Genomic DNA, 17,931 nt, shown 5'->3' on the forward strand with positions numbered 1-17,931 from the left:
TAAGAACCTAATTTGGAACCTTCTTATAGCCTAAATCGCCAATGACTACCTCAAAATACAAGAACCTATTTTGTCTGACTTAAAAAAAAAATGTAGGTTCTTAATACACGCGGGTTTTTATTGCGCTCAATTCTATAGAGATTATTGAATTTCATAACGCAAACGTTGACTGGGCAAAAAACGAGTTGAACTTTTCACCATACCGCATTCCGTTTTCCTGTATTTGTTCTTCAGTATTTGCTTGTTTGTTATGTATATATTCTCGAGCACAGGTTATTTACTAAGTAACTGATTGAGAATAAAAAGTTTTCTACAATGCCAAAAGAATGATACCGAATGTGCATGGCTGCATGGACAAGTGCATTTGATACTTTTGCGGAGAAGGTCCGCTTTTTTGGAAACCCGCCTCAGACTGAACGCCGAAGAGCGCTCAGCAAAGAACTCTGGGACTACCGTGATGTATTGATGACGTCATATTGACGGACTGTTGATCGGCCATGTTGCCATATTGATCACAATTGATTGATCAGTGTTCACTAATTCAATGTATTTTGAAAGTACTTTTCGTAGGATGATGGGTTTTACACGTTTAGGTTACTCCTGACCAAGATTTGGACAATGTCGGTGTTGTTTGACCCGCATGAAGTCGGTATAAATGGTCAGGCGAGTTTGCGAAGGGTGCCGAAGATTAGAAGAAAGGAGGATGACTTACTCGTGTTCGGATACGCGTGCAAGTTTTTTGAGAACAGCGGAAAGGGTGCGTTCTTTGATGAAGAAAAGAGTCTGATACCATGGATGGGCGACGAATCCCTTCTTATCGACAGGTCTGTTTAATATTTGGTAGATTAAGATTAAATAAAACTTGCTTGTTGACGTTGGAACCACGTTTCATTTGTTGTTTGTTGTTATTGTGAGTGGAGGAATACTCCTCAGTTTATTTCAGAACTGCCATTTGCTGACTTACCCTCAAAGGGTATTGGAGATTAAGCTGTGAAATATTTTTCCCGGAACTTAAAGAGTAAGACGATTAGAACTTTTGAAGTTCACAATACTTGCTAATATATGGAGTCAAGGGTATGAGGTCTTTTTAGAAATACATTTTATATTCCCCACCGCGGCGAAAAACTTTGGAGCGCTGTTGGCAGAAGTTAGGAATTGAACACGGTAAGTTACTTGTGTCGATCAGGACGGGAAAAGTAATGCACGTAAGTAGTGTAATTTACAAAATTAAATGTTAATTTTGTTGCTCAATGTACCTGATGTTGTGAACATAATTTTCATGTTGATGTTTTATTGTAAACTGGACACAAGGGGGAGAGATTTTAGAAACATTTCATCTGTGAATGAAAACTGAAAATTATTATTGTCATAATTAGACGCATTAGACAGTTCGTTTTATACCAGGTCAACTGCTGGCGTTGCATGTTGGTATAAACTGTTGACAAGTGGTATGTGGCTTTTCAGGTTTGACGCACGTCTGTATTTTACTGACAAGGCTCAGTTTATACATAAACCTACTGAAGTGGCACCGTCCCTCACTCCAGAGGAGGAGGAGATGGAGAGACACTGTGATGAAGAAAGGTACATAGATCTCCATCGAGACTCTGCAGAGTATGACATACAACAGGGTAAGATCCAGCAAACCAAACTACTTATTATGTTGATACAGAAATATCCATACCTTGTCCAGGGACCTTCTATAGCTCTGGGAGAATAGTATATGAGAAAGTTTACCATTGCTGTAAAACCTGCCATTTTCTTGTGCTACTTTAATGACAAAATGACTGTCCATTTAGTGATCCTCAAAAAATCTGAAAATTGTAAAATGTGTTGTAATAATAAATATTTTAAAGTTCATATTGAAAGTATAATGACATGGAAATAGAAGTACTCTTTAACAGTCATGGTATTCTCTCTATTCAGAGGAGGAAATGAAACGTTTCCAACAAGAACTCCGTGAAGATGGTGCATATAATTCAGTGGCATTTAACTATCAATACAGTGCTCCAGAACATCACTTTCAGCATCCACAAACTTCTTCCACTTACAAGCCAACTTGGACTGAAGGTATGTGAATATATGTATCGGAGGGGGGGGGGGGGGAATCCCATATAAAAAGGATAGCAGTGCCCTTTGGAAATTTTGAAAAGAACCCCTAAGAGGTACCAAGATCTTGTTTTGTGAGCATGGCTTGAAATTTACCAATTCTAAAACAATACATTGACTTACACTTTCATAATTCTTAACAGCGATAAAGATGATTACAGTTGTAAATGAAACAAAATTTTTAAAATAGTTGATTGTCAAATATCTCCCGACATCTTCTTTTTTTAGGCACAATACAATAGATGGTATATCAAAAGCTCCGGCTGGAGACCTTTTGAGTCTGAACACTCTCACTTTGTGGGAGGCATGTTGGCCTCATGGTTAATGCGCTCGACTCTGGAGCGAGTGGTTTGGGTTAGAGCCCTAGCCTGAGACATTGTGTTTTGTTCTTGTGCAAGACACTTCACTCTCACAGTGCCTCTCTTCACCCAGGTGTATAAATTGGTACCAGCGAAGTTATGCTGGGGGTAGCCCTGCAATGGACTAGTATCCCATCCAGGGGAGAGTAGAAACACGTTCGTTTCATGCTACTGAAACTGGATAAGCTCTGGCCTGATGAGCCACTTGGCTCGTATGCAGACTTTACCTTTTACCTTACTCTAAGAGGTACCAAAATGGCCTTTTTAACCCCTAAAAGGTACAACAAGCGCCCCTGTCCGTTTTATATGGAGTCCCTACTGGGATATGTATTATATACATTTGTCAAACAAATAAAAGAGAGTTGTTTTTTCTTAGTGACTGGGAGAAGAATCTTGAAATGCAGGACAGCTTTTCCTGCACCCCAACGCTTTCTGTAACTGCCAAGGAAGCTGGTAGAGTTGAGGACAAAGTAGTTTATAAGCTATCTGAGCTGCATTTGAAAAAGAAAAAAATTATAATAGTATTGTGCCTCTAAAAATCAAATAGCCATCAAACATACAATGTGCACTAAATAGACGTTGTTTATTATAATGTTGTGTTCAGAGAATTTAACTCCTTTTTCCTTAACTCCGTAGATTTCTTTTTGCGTTCGGTAGAACGCAGTTCTAATCGTGTAATGCATAAAAATGCGAGATCTGTGTATGTATCTATCTATTGGGGAACACAAATGTGGCCCCCCAAAAAGATTCTTCAGGGGCGAATGACGTCATGTCCATGTTTGTCCATGTGCTTTCTTTCGAGTGTTGTGCAATATTGCAGACTTTTGAGTGTTGAGGAAGCTTATTGTGGACTCTAGTGGATACTGAAGTTGTTTATTTAAAGTTCGAAGTCAGTGTTAATGGCATTTAAAAACCTTGTAGACATGTCTTCAGGAAATGTGTAGGACTTTTCGTACGTACTGAAAGCTGTAGTTTGGCTGCGTGTTGTGTACCCTCTTCTCTTCAACTGAAATCAATACTGCTTTCTGCTGACTAAATCAAAGGAGGAAATGAGTTTCACTTTGCTGGCCTAGATTTCTATGTGCAAACTACAGTATGTAACGTAAACCCAACGAAAGTGTTTACATAGGAAATGAGTTCAACTCCCACAGGGTTGCTTTGGTACACAAACATATCCTCCTTTTCACTGTTTTGGAAATGAAAATGCCCTGTAGCTGTTAGCCTAAGCCAAGGCAAATCAAAGTCATGTTTGTAAACAAAATAATTTTCCTAGTTTTGGTACTAAAAGCACATCGTCTCGCATACCGACAGAACCAACTTGGTTGGTGTTGATTTACATGGTCAGTATAAAACACGCACTGCGGACTGCAGACTGTGGACTGCAGACTACGGACTACAGACTACAGACTGGACTGCTCAGTCCAGGCGCTGACTCAGGTATAAAATGGGGATTGCAGACAAAATGCGTCCTCCCGATTGCAGTCCATGTTTTTTACTGACCGGTTGTAACTAATATTACACAATATATGTATAAATGAGAACAAACCCTCTCGTATGCAAGTGCTTTGCGATCAATTCATTTGTTTTTGCCCTAGCTGCTGAAGGGAGGCTAATTTCATGCCTGCCTAACAGCTCAGGCACAAATGCTTTCCCTATAATTTTTTTTTAACATACCAAGCCTACTTTGCGATCAATTCATTTGTTTTCACCCCTGCTGAAAGGAGACCCGATTTCACGCCTACCTAACAGCTCAGGCACAAAATGCTGTCCCTAGAATTTTTGTTTTTTAACATACCAAGCCCACCAAAACTCGAACGTATTTTTTAATCTACGATTACTACTAGTTGTATGTGTAATGTTCATTCATTTTTCACAGGATCAGGTTTATACCAAGCTCAACAAGCTGGCCCAACTCTTGCACCAAGTGTCCAGGAAATGAACTCATCTCCTCCTCAACCACCTCCATTCCAACAACCAGAGCCTTTTGTTCCCCCAGAAGAGCTGGAAATTCCTCCAGAAATGGAGATTGTAAGTATCACAGGTTCTAACAGCAACTTTTCATTTAAAATGCCCTCAATTGTATATTGATAATATCGTTTTATCTGCTAATGTGTGTTGATGTTTATTTCAGAAGTCAGTATCATTGTCAGAAAGACATTTTGAGGACTACATGTACTACAGTTTTCTGTTTGTTTGGTTTCTTTCTTGCTAGTAGAAGCTCCTTTACGACAGAAAATGTACATATAATAATGTTGAACTTTTTTCTTCTTACTTTTTCTCAACTCAAAAGTACTCACTCATTTCAATTAACCACTGGAGATAAAATGTTAACCATATTTTTGTGGGAAAAACCAATAAATTAATGTGGTAAACGAATCAGCTGAAACGTTATTCATTGCCATATGATGATATGAAATCTATTACAATGATTGTAAAGGAATCAAAAAAGAACATTGCACTGCAATCAGAAGAGAGTTAAGCAACAAAATATAATTTACGGCATGAACATTTAAAGGATAACTGAGAAAGCTGCACTGATGAATGCATTTAGAAAGATAGCACAGAAGTGTTGTCATTGAACAATGATAAAAGGAAGAAAAGAATTTCTGGAAGGAAATCCATGTTGCACCAATCCTGCTTTGAAAGTCCAGGAATCTAAGCAAGCGTGAAAACAATCAGTTCAATGCTTCCTAATCTAAAAAGTAAAAGTCTAAAATATAGATATACATATCCTAGATAACTGGATGTTGATAGTGTACATAGCTATACTAACTTGTCAAGACGGTCTCTTTCTTCAGTAGGAAATCCAGTACATACAGTAAGAGATGCTCATGAATGGCAGAGACTTCAAATGCAAATGTAATCTCATGGACAAGTGTTTCATTCAATTTGCAATGTACAGTATCTTACAGCTGTACAATGTGTGTGCTCCCGTTAAGACTACTGAGTCACTAAATCTTAGTTCTTTTTTGTAATATCTGTTTAAAATATGATATGGTAAATGGGTATGTACAGCTGTAATGTTTTTTTTTTCAAGTGAGTCATTTGTTACAATTTACAGTATTGTCTTTTTCTTACATTTGGAAAAGGCCTTTTCTTTTAGTGGAGACATGCAAAACTAAGCATACGAGATTGGTTAATTGTAATAATGGGGTTGTAAGGATTACTCTTGACAAAGAAACTTATATGGTATATTGTATTCATGCATTGCATGTTTTCTCACTAAAAGTGGGGGCTTTTTTAGACTTTGGAGCTTAAGAGGGATAAACTTTTAACAGAAATTCCACTTACACTGTAAGTGAAGCTCAAGTGTTGAAGAAAGCTTCATGGCCAAAAAATGTGAACATGCTAAGCTTTCTTGTCATTGTGAGGTCACATTATTTCATAGAATCATGCTATTTATGAAAACACTGTAGTTTCATTTTGTATAAATTTCTAGCTTGCATTCCTTCTTTTCTTTTTCAAAGATTTTGTTCATAATAATTATTTTGATACATTGGAATCCATTCGCTAAAATTTGAACTGATTATCTCCTGAAATATAGAAAAGAAGGCCAATGTAAGTTTGACTTGTGTCTTTGTTCAGTTATTATAACACAGTGGGAGCAGTGGACTGATAATAATATATGTTTTTCCTTTTTGTTTGTCATGTAGCCTGAGACAGCCAAGATGCAAGCTATTATTGAAAGGACTGCTGTGTTTGTTGCGAAGCAAGGGAAACAAATGGAAATCTTAGTAAAGGCCAAGCAATCAGGAAATCCTCAATTTGACTTTCTCCTCATGGACAATTGGTTGAACCCTTATTATAAACATGTCTTGAAATATGTGACTGAGGGAAAGTACATTCCAGAAATACCTAAGCAACCATCGCCTGAACCCCAGGAAGAAGCAGAACAGACAGAGAGTGAAGATGAGTCTGATGGAGAGTATGAACTGCATCCATTGTTGCAAGCATCACTTCATAAGAAGGTTGTAAGGTCACAGCCATCATCCGCTTCATCATCTCCATTACCAGATACTCTTGGTAACAAGTTTAGTCATACTTTTGCTCTAATAACGGGATCGTCATCATCAGATGCTGCTCCACAGGAGCATGAAGGCAGCTATCATTCTCATTACAATGAAGTGGATGAAGCATTTGATTACAGCATGTGGTATCCACAAGGTATGCACCGCTTGTTGTGTTTACTTAAAGGCAGGATGAAAACCATGATTAGTTTGGAGGGCTTTTATTAAGGGCCAGACACCAGACAAATTGACTGGCCGTGGGGATGATTTTGCCCACCTGGTTTGACAATCTAGGGGAAAGTTTCTCTTATAAAGAAGTTCAGTTCAAAATGTTTTGGCGGGCTGAGAAAACCAGTTACCCACCTGCTGAAAACATCAATGAAACTCCTGAGTTTGTGGGTGAAGGTTCTAAGGAATTTCATTTTGTTTTCTTGAATAAAACTTATTTGACGTTTTTCATAGAAAACGTAACCATATTGAGATTTAAATTCGTAATAGCTGTTCATAACTTGTTAATGTACATGTATATATCTAACCGATTTTCCAAAAACATGCCCGCTATTTTGGTACAAAGTCTTTAACACGGTTTTCATAAATTCAGACATATATTGGCACGGAATGTCCTAAACTGCTCAGGGATATCCCTAGTTTGACTCTAAATGCTTTAGAAAGATCGACAGAAATTAGACACACGCTCGTTTTTCGACCCTTCTGGGTCATGCAGTCTTGTTCCCTTGAAATATATGTCTGGATTTATGAAAACGGTGTTAAAGACTGAATCGGGTGTTTTTTGATTCATTTGTTTTTTTTCATTTGTTTGTTTGTTTGTTTGTTTTTTCTGCTTTCGCTATGACAGCAGCTTGTAAATCTTACCTAGCAAGAAATGTAGAAACTCCTTGTCGCATGTTTCATTTATTTAGGTATGTTTTTCATTATTTATCGACTCCCCCCCTTTTCAATTTGCGTTAAGTTTAGCCCAGGCTACACTCGTCTGAATTCAGTTTGCGTGGTGACTCTGACAAGGAGCGACCGATTAGCGTTCTGTGTTTGCTGTCTAAAGGAAGTCTGCCTGAGGACATCATTAAGTCCAATGAAGGCCCAAGTCTAACGATTTGCTAGTGAGCGTCGTCCATTATCGTACGTGAGGCGGGCCTGAGGAGATGTGTAAACTGTACGGGTCACATTTAGTCCCCTAACAGTAGGCTGTTTGCCCTGTGGCGATAATGTTGTGCTTGCTTTAGACAGCAAAACTCTTTAGCCACATCGATTTAGGGCTTAGACGTACAATGGACTAGACATCTCTAGCTGCTGTTGGCGTCATTTGCTCTGAACTTTGATGTAGCTAAAGACTGTTGAAAAAAAATCTGAAAAAATCTGTTGAAATCTGGATGTGCCATTCCGCGCTCGACAAAATTGAAGTACATCCAGGACATTGCTGTTTGCGAGCAAAACATGGCCACGAGGAGAGAGAAGAACACGAGTTCAAGCGCTGATCGTGAGTAGAATTTCCTTGTTTTATCAATTTTAGGCGTTCTCGGCTTAGCTAAGTATCAGAACTGTCTGTGATTCGCTAGCGCGGAAGAAATTTATTTGCGTGCTTTCCGGGCGATAATTGACGTAACAACAACATGTTGAGTGTTCGTTTACTGCTAACTATGGCTTAGTTTGTTTGAATTTCAATCGATTCTCGATGCAGGAAGCTCTTGTTCAGTCCATTTAGGACGATACAGGCCTTTAGAAAGCAATAGATTGGCTCTCCGCCGCGCTTTTGATATCTGTACATTCGTGTTGATTTAGACTCCAATTTCATGTTAAAAGCACTCTTAATTAAATTGTACAATTCATGATTCAATGAAAAGACAGTGAATTTAGTCTTCCTGGCCTCAAAAGGCATACAGGAGAGTTATTTGCTGCTATTTGAGCTACGATAAGCCTCGTGGAAAGCTAGCTCTAGGACAGAATTGTAGCAAGATTATCAGTGACAAGTCAAATTCTATGGCTGTGTTTTTGCAAATCCGGTCAGATATTTATGTAAAGCTAGCTAGCCTTTTCTTTTGAAAGTTTACAATCGCAGAGTTTTAGGAAGTATTTTTGGCTTAATGGTTACAAGGCTGCTGCCTAACGGGTGCCCGGTGGCCTGAGGCGCCTAAGTTACGAGTGTGGGCGACTGAAGTTTTGTTGAAGGAGCCTGAGTGGGCGCGTAAACATGGAGTTTTCATTCCCATCTAATCTGTCCGATGACTTCAATCTTCTCATGAAATCGGCCAAAAGATCATTCACACAATAAATTAAACGGAAAACAACAGCTACTCTGGTCCTGTTTTGCTTTTAACACGAGAAATATGGGCCAAAACACGGCAACAAAGTCTCTCTCCGCTCACAAAACAACCGAAAACAGCCATAGTTGAAAATCGCCCTACAGTGCATTTAGACTACGAGTAGTCCCTCTTTCGCTTAGTCTGTCGTACGTGACGCGAAAGAAAACCGCGAGAGAAAAATGGCCGCGCGAAATCCTGGAGGCGAGGAGCACGCGAAAGGAGGGACTACCGCCTAAGCCCAAGAGTTTGAATTATGCGTTGCTCTCACAAGGCAAAAATATGATTGGCTTATGTTAGGAGCGTTGACAACATGTTGTCAACTTTCGAGATACCTGTGACGTCTTGCAGGAATGTTTTGGAACCGGAGCAAATCAAAGCGGTACCAGAGCAAATCGAGGCGTTGGAATCACGCTTCGCAAGCCGTGATGTTCTTGCGAATCTGCCAACAGGCACTTTGGAAAGATTTAAATTTATCCAGTGTTTTGTTTGGCAAAGCTTTCTGCCTCCACCCCGACTGCGAGCGTGTTAGTGATTTCGCCGCTCAACAGCATCGTCTAAGTCAGCGAATATAAATACACTGAGCTTGGCCTTTCTGCCGTCCATTTGAAAGATTGAACCGGACTCTCACTTGACACCAGACATTCACCTGAAATTTTCCGCTGCTATCGGCAAACATTTCACTGCAGTTGGATGATCTCCTATGTATAATGTATAATGTATAATGTAAATTCTCGGTTGAAACCCTGTTGAAATTTTCGCAATAACTTTTAGACGCAGCGAAAATCGTTACAACAGGCCTCATTTGCCGTCTTCTTTTTAAAACTTCTTTGACAGTTTCGCTGAACGAACACAGAACGAAGATATACTTCTCGCGGCATATGTTTTTGCCTGGCTACTTGAAGAGTAGAGTAGAGCAATTTTATTCAGATCTCCCGGGGCTATTGATAACAGGCGATAATAAGAGGACGTCAAGATGAGAAATCCTACACCGAAAAATCACTCGGCCGTGAAAGGGCAAACTCTTGGGCTTAGGCGGTAGTCCCTCCTTTCGCGCGCTCCTAGCCCCCAGGATTTCGTGCGGCCATTTTTTTCTCGCAAATTTCTTTCGTGTCACGCACGACGGACTAAGCGAAAGAGGGACTACTCGTAGTCTACGATGCATTGCAAGCTCAGTATTGAATAAATGCATGTCATGTATGCCAATGGATTGTGTCTCTGTTGATGCCCTACTGATTCCAGTTGCAAAATAACTACTTTGATTAACAAATATTTTTGGAATTGGAGTGATGCTGCTGCTGACATTATATTTAGATTTGAATAAGGATAAATTCTTGGGCTTTTTTTTTTTGTCCAATACTTTGGAAAACTTCACTAAGCTGTACTGAATGAATTTCTGTAGTTTCTGAAAGGATATTTATGACTTAAAAGTCGAAATATTCAAGTAGCTACAAGCCAGCAAAAAGAAAACAGCATTGCAATTCTTTTTGCATACCAGGGTTTTATATTTTAAATTATCAAACCAATTGTCATGGCTCCGCCCAATATACGATAATATATTTTCTCCAAAGCAGCAGCCAATATAATGCAGTAATGCTGCCTAAAAAATGCACCTTTTGTTTATACTTATGTCCCTGAAGCCCGGGGAAGGAAAGCACATTTCAGTGAGGCCAAATTCAAACGCCCCAAATGCATATTTCATTTTTATTTGTTTTCATTTGCAGCTTGCATTTCATGATTTGTTTAGAATTGCTAAACTCAAAAACAAAAGAGGCAATATAAATTTTTGTGAAAAAACTGCAGCACTTGCATGGATACACCAATTATTGAATTTGCTTAACCACAAATAGTATTCTCTCTCAGTGATGACATGATCACTTTGCTGAACACTTTGTTTCAAAAATTTGATTGATAAAACAGACCATATTAGTGTCTCATGGAAAATCTCTGCCTCCGGACCCCTCCCCTAAATTTCCAAATTCACTCCACCCCTCCCCCCCGGTCTTCCCCAGTCTCGCCAACCCCCCGGATTTACCACGGCAAATTTATTCTGGGCTCCTAAAAAAGTGGCTTGGGCTCCTAACTTTTGAAGTCAGGAGCCCAAAGGGCTCCTTAAAAATTTCCTGAGGCAACAGCCTTGGGTTAACCTCAATTACCTGCATCCTGTGGGACTAACAAGGACAGTCTTGATAATAGATAGTTTAGAGTGGCATAGATTTGAAATTGTCCTTTTGATATGTTTGTTGCCTGAGTCATAATTTATACAGTTGAGGCCTTATTAAGCAGCCACCCATGGGGAAATGGGAGATGGCTGCTTGCTAGGGGTTCATCAGGAATTAGCATGACGCTCAGTAGAAATTTCAACTTATTCAGATACAAACATGCTTTAAGGCAATATGGAATCATGTGAAGACAGTAATTTAACATTTGGCCACTTAACAGACGTTTGACTCTAATTGCATTGGGTTATTTTACATTCCAGATGATATGTATGGACACTATGTGTCATCTGCTGGTTACTCGTACCACCCCCCCATGGCACCGATACTGTCAGTAGCTGACATGATTCCACCTCCTCCCCCTCCACCAGGAGAAGGTCCCTTAGAAGGTATGGTTTGCTATCATCATAGCTATGTAGGGTTGTAACTAAGAAAAAAGTCTCCCAACAAGGAATAACAGTGAGCTGAAAGGCCACCCAATGTTGGCACCTAATGGTAATCAAGTTGTAGTGGTGTCTATCTTTTTATGCGACAACTGTAGAAGATGACTGTTTATCCCTGCTTTAATTAGTATGGCAGTCTCTGCAGTGAATGTAGCCTAGTAGTGTACCAGTAATTATTACTTTGACATTAATTTATGAAACAAATTATTTTTGTGAAATATTCCTTGGAAATATTTTCTGTAACTTGCAGAGGAGTGGTTGGATTTTGGACCATCAATGCCTCCTTTGCCACCTCCTCCCCCTCCACCAGTCCCTCCAACATTCTTTGTGCCCAACACAGTTGAAATAGCTGGGACTCTGCCTCCACCACCTCCTCCTGGAATGTCTACGACCTCTCAAGTGGCAGATGAAATCATACCACCACCTCCTGACCTTCAACCAATTGTGGATAAGTTGGCAAATTATGTGGCCAAGAATGGTCCTGATTTTGAATCAATCATCAAAGCTAAGAATGATCCTCGGTTTGAGTTCTTGAATCCATGGAATAGCTATTACAGTTATTATCAACTCAAGAAACGACAGGCACTCAAAGCTGTTTCACCGCAAATAGAAACAGGTATGGTATCAATCTAGGCATAGCAGTGATAAGTTTCACACAGTAGTTTGTTTTGTTTGTTTGTTTGTTTGTTTGTTTATAGCTTTTGTAGTGTACATAATTTGAAGTGGAGGCATTTGTAAGACATAAAAATCTGTGGCTGAAACAACAGTTGCTCCATAGGTAGAAGGTACTATAATGACTGTAATTGTCACAAGAAAATGTGTCCATAAAAAATTGATGCTTGCATGGTGTATTAGCTTTTTCATGCCCTGAGCTTGCATCATTGGTTTTTGGTGCACACCTGCATGTGATCCATTTTTATATTGAAATTGTGCTAGCTATGGTATAATGTGCATTTAGGGCTGATGCTCCTCTTAATGTTTGTCCAGAGTAGTAAGGTATGTACTTGTTTTATTTTGTGAAGTTCTTTTTGGAGGTCTTTCTCATCCCATGATGTGTTGTTTACTGACAGAGAATGGCAAGAATCAACCTGAAGCACCCAAAGGGCCAATAAGTTTCTCAATAAAGTCAAAGGATACAAAGAAACCCAAAATTGAATATAGGACAAGTGTTATATACAAACAGAGCTATGAGCAAGGGCAGAGTGATGAGGATGGTGATGAAGCAGACACAGAAACTGAGGGCAAGGAGACATCTGATGGCAATGAGGGGAAATTGAATGCTAAGAAACCGGAGTATGCAAATAATCAAGAAACTAGTGAGAAGTCAGCTGACGACTTGACGCAACAGATGGACTCGATCAAGGCTGCTGAGAGAATTGGTATACACATGTTAGACAGTTTTCCTGACTTAAATGTTTCTATTTTACAGCTTTTCATTAAAACAGGAGCTTCCTTAATTAATTCATTTTGCATTTTTGTAAGAAATAATCATTGTCAATATTTGGCTTGCAATTGCATTTATCAAATTTTGGATACTTTCAGGAAGGTTGAGAGCATGAAAAAAAAAAGGACTTGAGAGTGATTCTACATGTAGCTCCAAAAGTACCATCTAAACTTCACAAGTGTAGCCACAAATGTGAATGCACCTACAAAGGCTTTGACCTTAAATCGTTTACAAGATTCTTGGTATTTACGGTTCTGTGGCTTTCTACCTGGGTCCCTTTGAATGTTTGGTATGCTTGGCCCAAATGCACCGCAGATGTGCACCTCCGACTGGTTGAGATTTGTTAAATGTTGAGAGGATTTTTTTAAATTCTTTGTACAGCTCAGCATCTGGAATCTGAGTCACGAGACAAACAGCTTCAGCTGGAAAGGAGAAGAAAAGCATCACTGTTTATCAGCATGTTAAAGAACACCAACCCAGGAGATGAAACTGAAGCAAATAAGTATGATGATTGTTCATCAGTATCAGCTGGTTCATGGTAGAAATTATCGTGCATTCATCATTTTATGTGTATACAGTCGAACCCATATATAACGGCCCTGTATTAAGTGGCCACCCTCTATTAAGCGGCCAGTTTTCAAAGTCCCGATCTGTCACTCATACAAACACTGTATTTGTTACGTGTATTAGACAGCCAACTCTATTAAGCGGCCGCAGGGTGGCAGCCCTATGTTTGTCTTTTCTTTGTTATTTTTACCTGTATTATGCGGTCATCCTTGAGCGGAAACTAAGCTACATGTCATTTTATGCGGTATTTTCTTGTTTGAAATGTGATCCATCATGACTGTAAAACATGTACAAAGCTACTGTAAGCTGATAATCGCCATTAAGTATCGTTAACGCTTTCAGATGTCCGCAATGCGCTGAAGTACAATACCATATCACGAACGTCATTAAAATTGACATTACACCATGCCCAGTGAGTATTTTTAGTGATCCTGTATTAAGCGGCCAGTTCCTCAAAGTCCTGAGGGTGGCCGTTATATGCAGGTTCGACTGTACTTAAGTTTCTTGTCTTTAACCAGTTTTCAGCGATTGATATGTAGCTCGGTGTAAGAGCACTTTACCAGCATTGCAAAGGGCATGCGTTTGAAACCTTTGGAAGCTTGATTTTTTTGGTAACTTTTTAACAGGCAAGGTTGCAGTTTCTTTAAGCACTGTTTGTTCAAAGTGAAATAGATACATGTATCTCTAGGACAAATTTTTTGCTAATTAAGAAAATGTTAATTTTTGCCAATTTTCAAAAATAACTCAAAATCTGTGAAGTTAATTTTTATAATTGCCAGAAATTTGAGGTGAAAGCTGAAGAAGGGTCATATGGGTAGAGCACTGTCATTCATTTTGTCACATAAGATGGTTAAACACTTATAGTGTGACTACTTGAACTGGGCCACCTAGAAGAAAACTAACCAATCAAAACGTAACAGTGAACTGGTAGATTCTCGAGACGGCAAGCAACGGTTTGTTTGACGTGAAAACATAAACACTATCGACTCCTCTGCATTATATACACTCTTAGGGATTCAGTTCTTGATGGCGAATTATCATAATTATAAATCTCGCTTGAAAAATTTAGCTTGAAAACCGTTGCAAAGCGCAAAAATTAGGATCCAAAAAAAAAAAAAAAAACCAATGGCAGTGTTTCCTGATGTTCACAACACCTTACACTTTGTCGGGTTTTCAATGTTGTTAAGATCTATTGTTCGTATTCTTCAATGTTATTGGTTTATTTAAGAAAAAAAAATCGCTATCCTTTGTTCTCAAGTAACATTCCGATTGGTGAACTCTTTTCCAAATACCCCGGTTCGAGTAGTCGCACTGTAGGTTAACAGTAATTAGTGAGGGAAAAAACATCATGGAACCTTTTACAGAGTTTAAAAGTCGGGCTTTTTTACTCCCTCAAAACTGTCCTTAAGTTGAATTAGTTCAGCACGGCAATAGTGCAACGCTTGGAACAGGCCTCAGATAGCGACAAATCTTCGAGTATGAAGAGCGTGAGGTAGAGCGGCGCACGCTCGCTCCTTATGCTGACAGTGACACTACTAACAACTACGAGGGACTTTGAGAAAGTCTAACTTTTCTTGTGCATTGTGTTATGAGTGCATCTATGTGTGTAGATACATGAAGTGAGTAACCTCGAGAAGGGTTTGTTATTTAGTCACAATAAGCAACATCTTGTATATACTAATACATGTAGCTTAGTATTGCTGAATGTTTTCACAACAGGTCCTCCAGTTCTGGGAGTTCAGCACAGGTTAGGAAAACCAGAAAATTTGTGGAATCAAAAGGAGAAAAACGGTAATTTGTTGTTTCTGTAGTCTTAAAACATTTTTAACAGGGCTCTGTATATACATACGGAAAACTTGGGAAACGATGTTTTTGTTCCTAGAGTACCGTAAAATCCCACATGAAAACCCTGGGCTTAGATAACTTTATCAGGGGTTTTGGGTGGGCTTGTAAACGAGGGGGGGGGGGGGGGGGTATATCGGGAATAACAATAGCGTTTCGGAACGACGAGATAAAAGGTATCTGAGAAACGAATTAAAGCTAAGATACCATTACATTTAGAGCTATTACCATATTATTATCCTATTACCCTATGACTTTCGATTAAAAATTTTGATGTTTAGAAAGAAACGCAAAAGGAATGCACTTACACATTAGATGGGCTTATACCCGGAGGGGCTTATATCCGGAATGATATCTTTCTTAGCAAATAGCAGGGCTTATATCCGGGGGGGGGGGGCTTTAACATGGGATTTTACGGTATATAATGTAACGCTGCAGAAGGGATCATAATTGTGTTTCTAGCAGTTACCTACTTTGAACAAAGCATAAGTATATTTTTGATGTGTTCAGTCGAGAGATTCAGTTGATAAATGCAAAGACACGTAAGCATGTAATGAAACCTTTGTTTCAGTTAAGGTGGCTTACTACAGTGTTTTGGAGACTAGAAGCACGCGCTACCATTGCCTGCCAGACGTCAGTATTAATCGCGCGTGCACAAATGACGCAAGCAACCCTAAGAAGAAACGAAAACTACTTCAGCACTTGAAAGGCGTTAGATCGCTTCAGTATACGTAGCAATAGTTTCAAATTCCGTTCAGACATGTGTTTAAGGCTAGGGCCAAAAAATTATGACAAAAAGACTCGATAAACAACCGGTAAAATTTTCCTAAAGTACTCTTGCTTTCTCCCGCACGATACATGGCGTCACATGAGCGCGCGCTTAAGTAAAGGGCATGCGCAATTCAATTCTCGTTTAAGGTTGTAAAAGCCAGTCTTTGATTGAGGATTGCTCAAAAACCCACCGTACAGCCCATGATGAAATTTTCACAGTCGATTTGTAGGGTTGAATCACGTTTAGAACCAAAATTTAAAAAACAATCTATAAGACAGATTTTGAGCTATTTTTGATTTCACATTTTCTTAGTTTGCAAAAAATCTGTCTTACAGATTTTTATTTTACTTTGCATGAATGTTAAATCAGAGCCAATTTCTTATTCCTGAAATTTTGAGGTGGGGTCATACTGGTAGATTTTTAGAAAAACGTGATTTAACCTACCAGTGCCCAGTCTCCCCTTAGGTACTCGGTTGTTCATTTTTGCCATTTGTTGACGTTTAATTGTTCAAGTTTCACATAGAATGGTAAAAGACTTAAGTAAACAGTAAATAGAGAAAGGAACAACGTCTTGGAACATATTTCAAGAGTTAGGCTGTTATAATCCAAAACTGTAGTAAGCCACCTTAAGTCTGTTTTGAACAATTAAAACTTGTTTCAGAATCAGATGACAATCAGTCCAGGAGTAACGACGATAAATATCTGCAATATTTTTCGTCAGTGGATGAGATTTTTGAGGGGGTCGCTAAACTCTGAAAGGATTAGCTAGTGTAGTTTTCTTTGCTTTCCAGTGTTATGACCATTTTTGTTTCACTAGGTCCGACTCCCCTGCATTGAAGAGAAGCCGTGTTGACGATGATGATGATGATGATGATGATGATGATGATGAGTCAGTGAGTGGAGGAAGACTGGGTGTGCCATCACCTGATAGTATCCGTGTTACTCAGGTTAGTGTTGATATGTTGTACTATAACTGGTGTCAAACACGTAATTACGCCAGAAATGGTAGAATAGCTTTGTAGACAGACAGACAGACAGACAGACAAAAACTTTATTAACGTGTTAATGCCTCGTAGCATCATCAATTAGTGAAACTATATCGCACTTATTAATCTTGTTTTGTTCGAGGGTGAACAGTAAGCGATTGCATCTGCAGGGGTATGTAACTTACTCTTCGTGGCATTGAGCTCTAAAGTGTGTTGGTAGTGCCGATTCCTCTAGAACGTTTATTTGTTAAACTTATTTTATAGAGGATCGTCAAGATTTCAGATGATGGTTTCCTAAGGCAGATACCCTGCCTTTTAGCGAGGTATACTTGTCTGATGTAGTGGTATCGCAACGGTATGCACATATATGGAAATCGAGAGTTATGCCAATCTTATTGCAGGATTTGATGGCAAAGGTGTTGGCTGCTTCCAGGAACAAATGACACAAAGGCGGGAGTTATTATAGAGTTGTGTTGCACACTGTGCTTGGACCACAAGACCACATGCTTGAGCGAGGTTACAAGCGTCATTTGACTCGTTATGTCACGTGGTGGTCTCATCTGTCCTCACCCTCCCAGAGTAGGAAGGAAAAGAAGCAACACCAACAGCTTCCGGTCGAACGAGGGAAACTGGGTACGGGAGACTTTGGACTAACTTGGATTTTATATTTTATTTGTGAAAGTCACTGACTGTAATGATAGGTTTGCTATTTGTCTTGTAAATATAAAGGAGAACTATTTGTAAAGTATTAATTCTATGTACTTTTGTAAATAAACCTATATTTTTCTTGGGTTTACACAGTGGTGTAGAAAAACAATTAACAAAACAAATGACGCCTAATGATGTGGGTGACCTGTCTATAGAAAAAAAA

At 39.1% G+C, this 17,931-nt stretch overlaps 1 protein-coding gene across 1 annotated transcript; it reads left to right on the forward strand.

Moving 5' to 3' along the window:
• The first annotated feature begins 476 nt into the window (after positions 1–476).
• Positions 477–17,856, forward strand: LOC145462380 (splicing factor, suppressor of white-apricot homolog). Its single transcript, XM_081445890.1, has 12 exons — positions 477–824; positions 1,465–1,628; positions 1,924–2,067; positions 4,342–4,493; positions 6,119–6,629; positions 11,270–11,395; positions 11,700–12,065; positions 12,520–12,828; positions 13,275–13,395; positions 15,180–15,251; positions 16,892–17,021; positions 17,462–17,856. The coding sequence occupies exons 1-12, from the start codon at positions 619–621 to the stop codon at positions 17,501–17,503; spliced, it is 2,343 nt and encodes a 780-aa protein (XP_081302016.1). The 5' UTR covers positions 477–618; the 3' UTR covers positions 17,504–17,856.
• Positions 17,857–17,931: the final 75 nt, after the last annotated feature.

The sequence above is a fragment of the Orbicella franksi genome, chromosome 12 (genome assembly GCF_964199315.1).
Source record: "Orbicella franksi chromosome 12, jaOrbFran1.1, whole genome shotgun sequence".
NCBI lineage: Eukaryota > Metazoa > Cnidaria > Anthozoa > Scleractinia > Merulinidae > Orbicella > Orbicella franksi.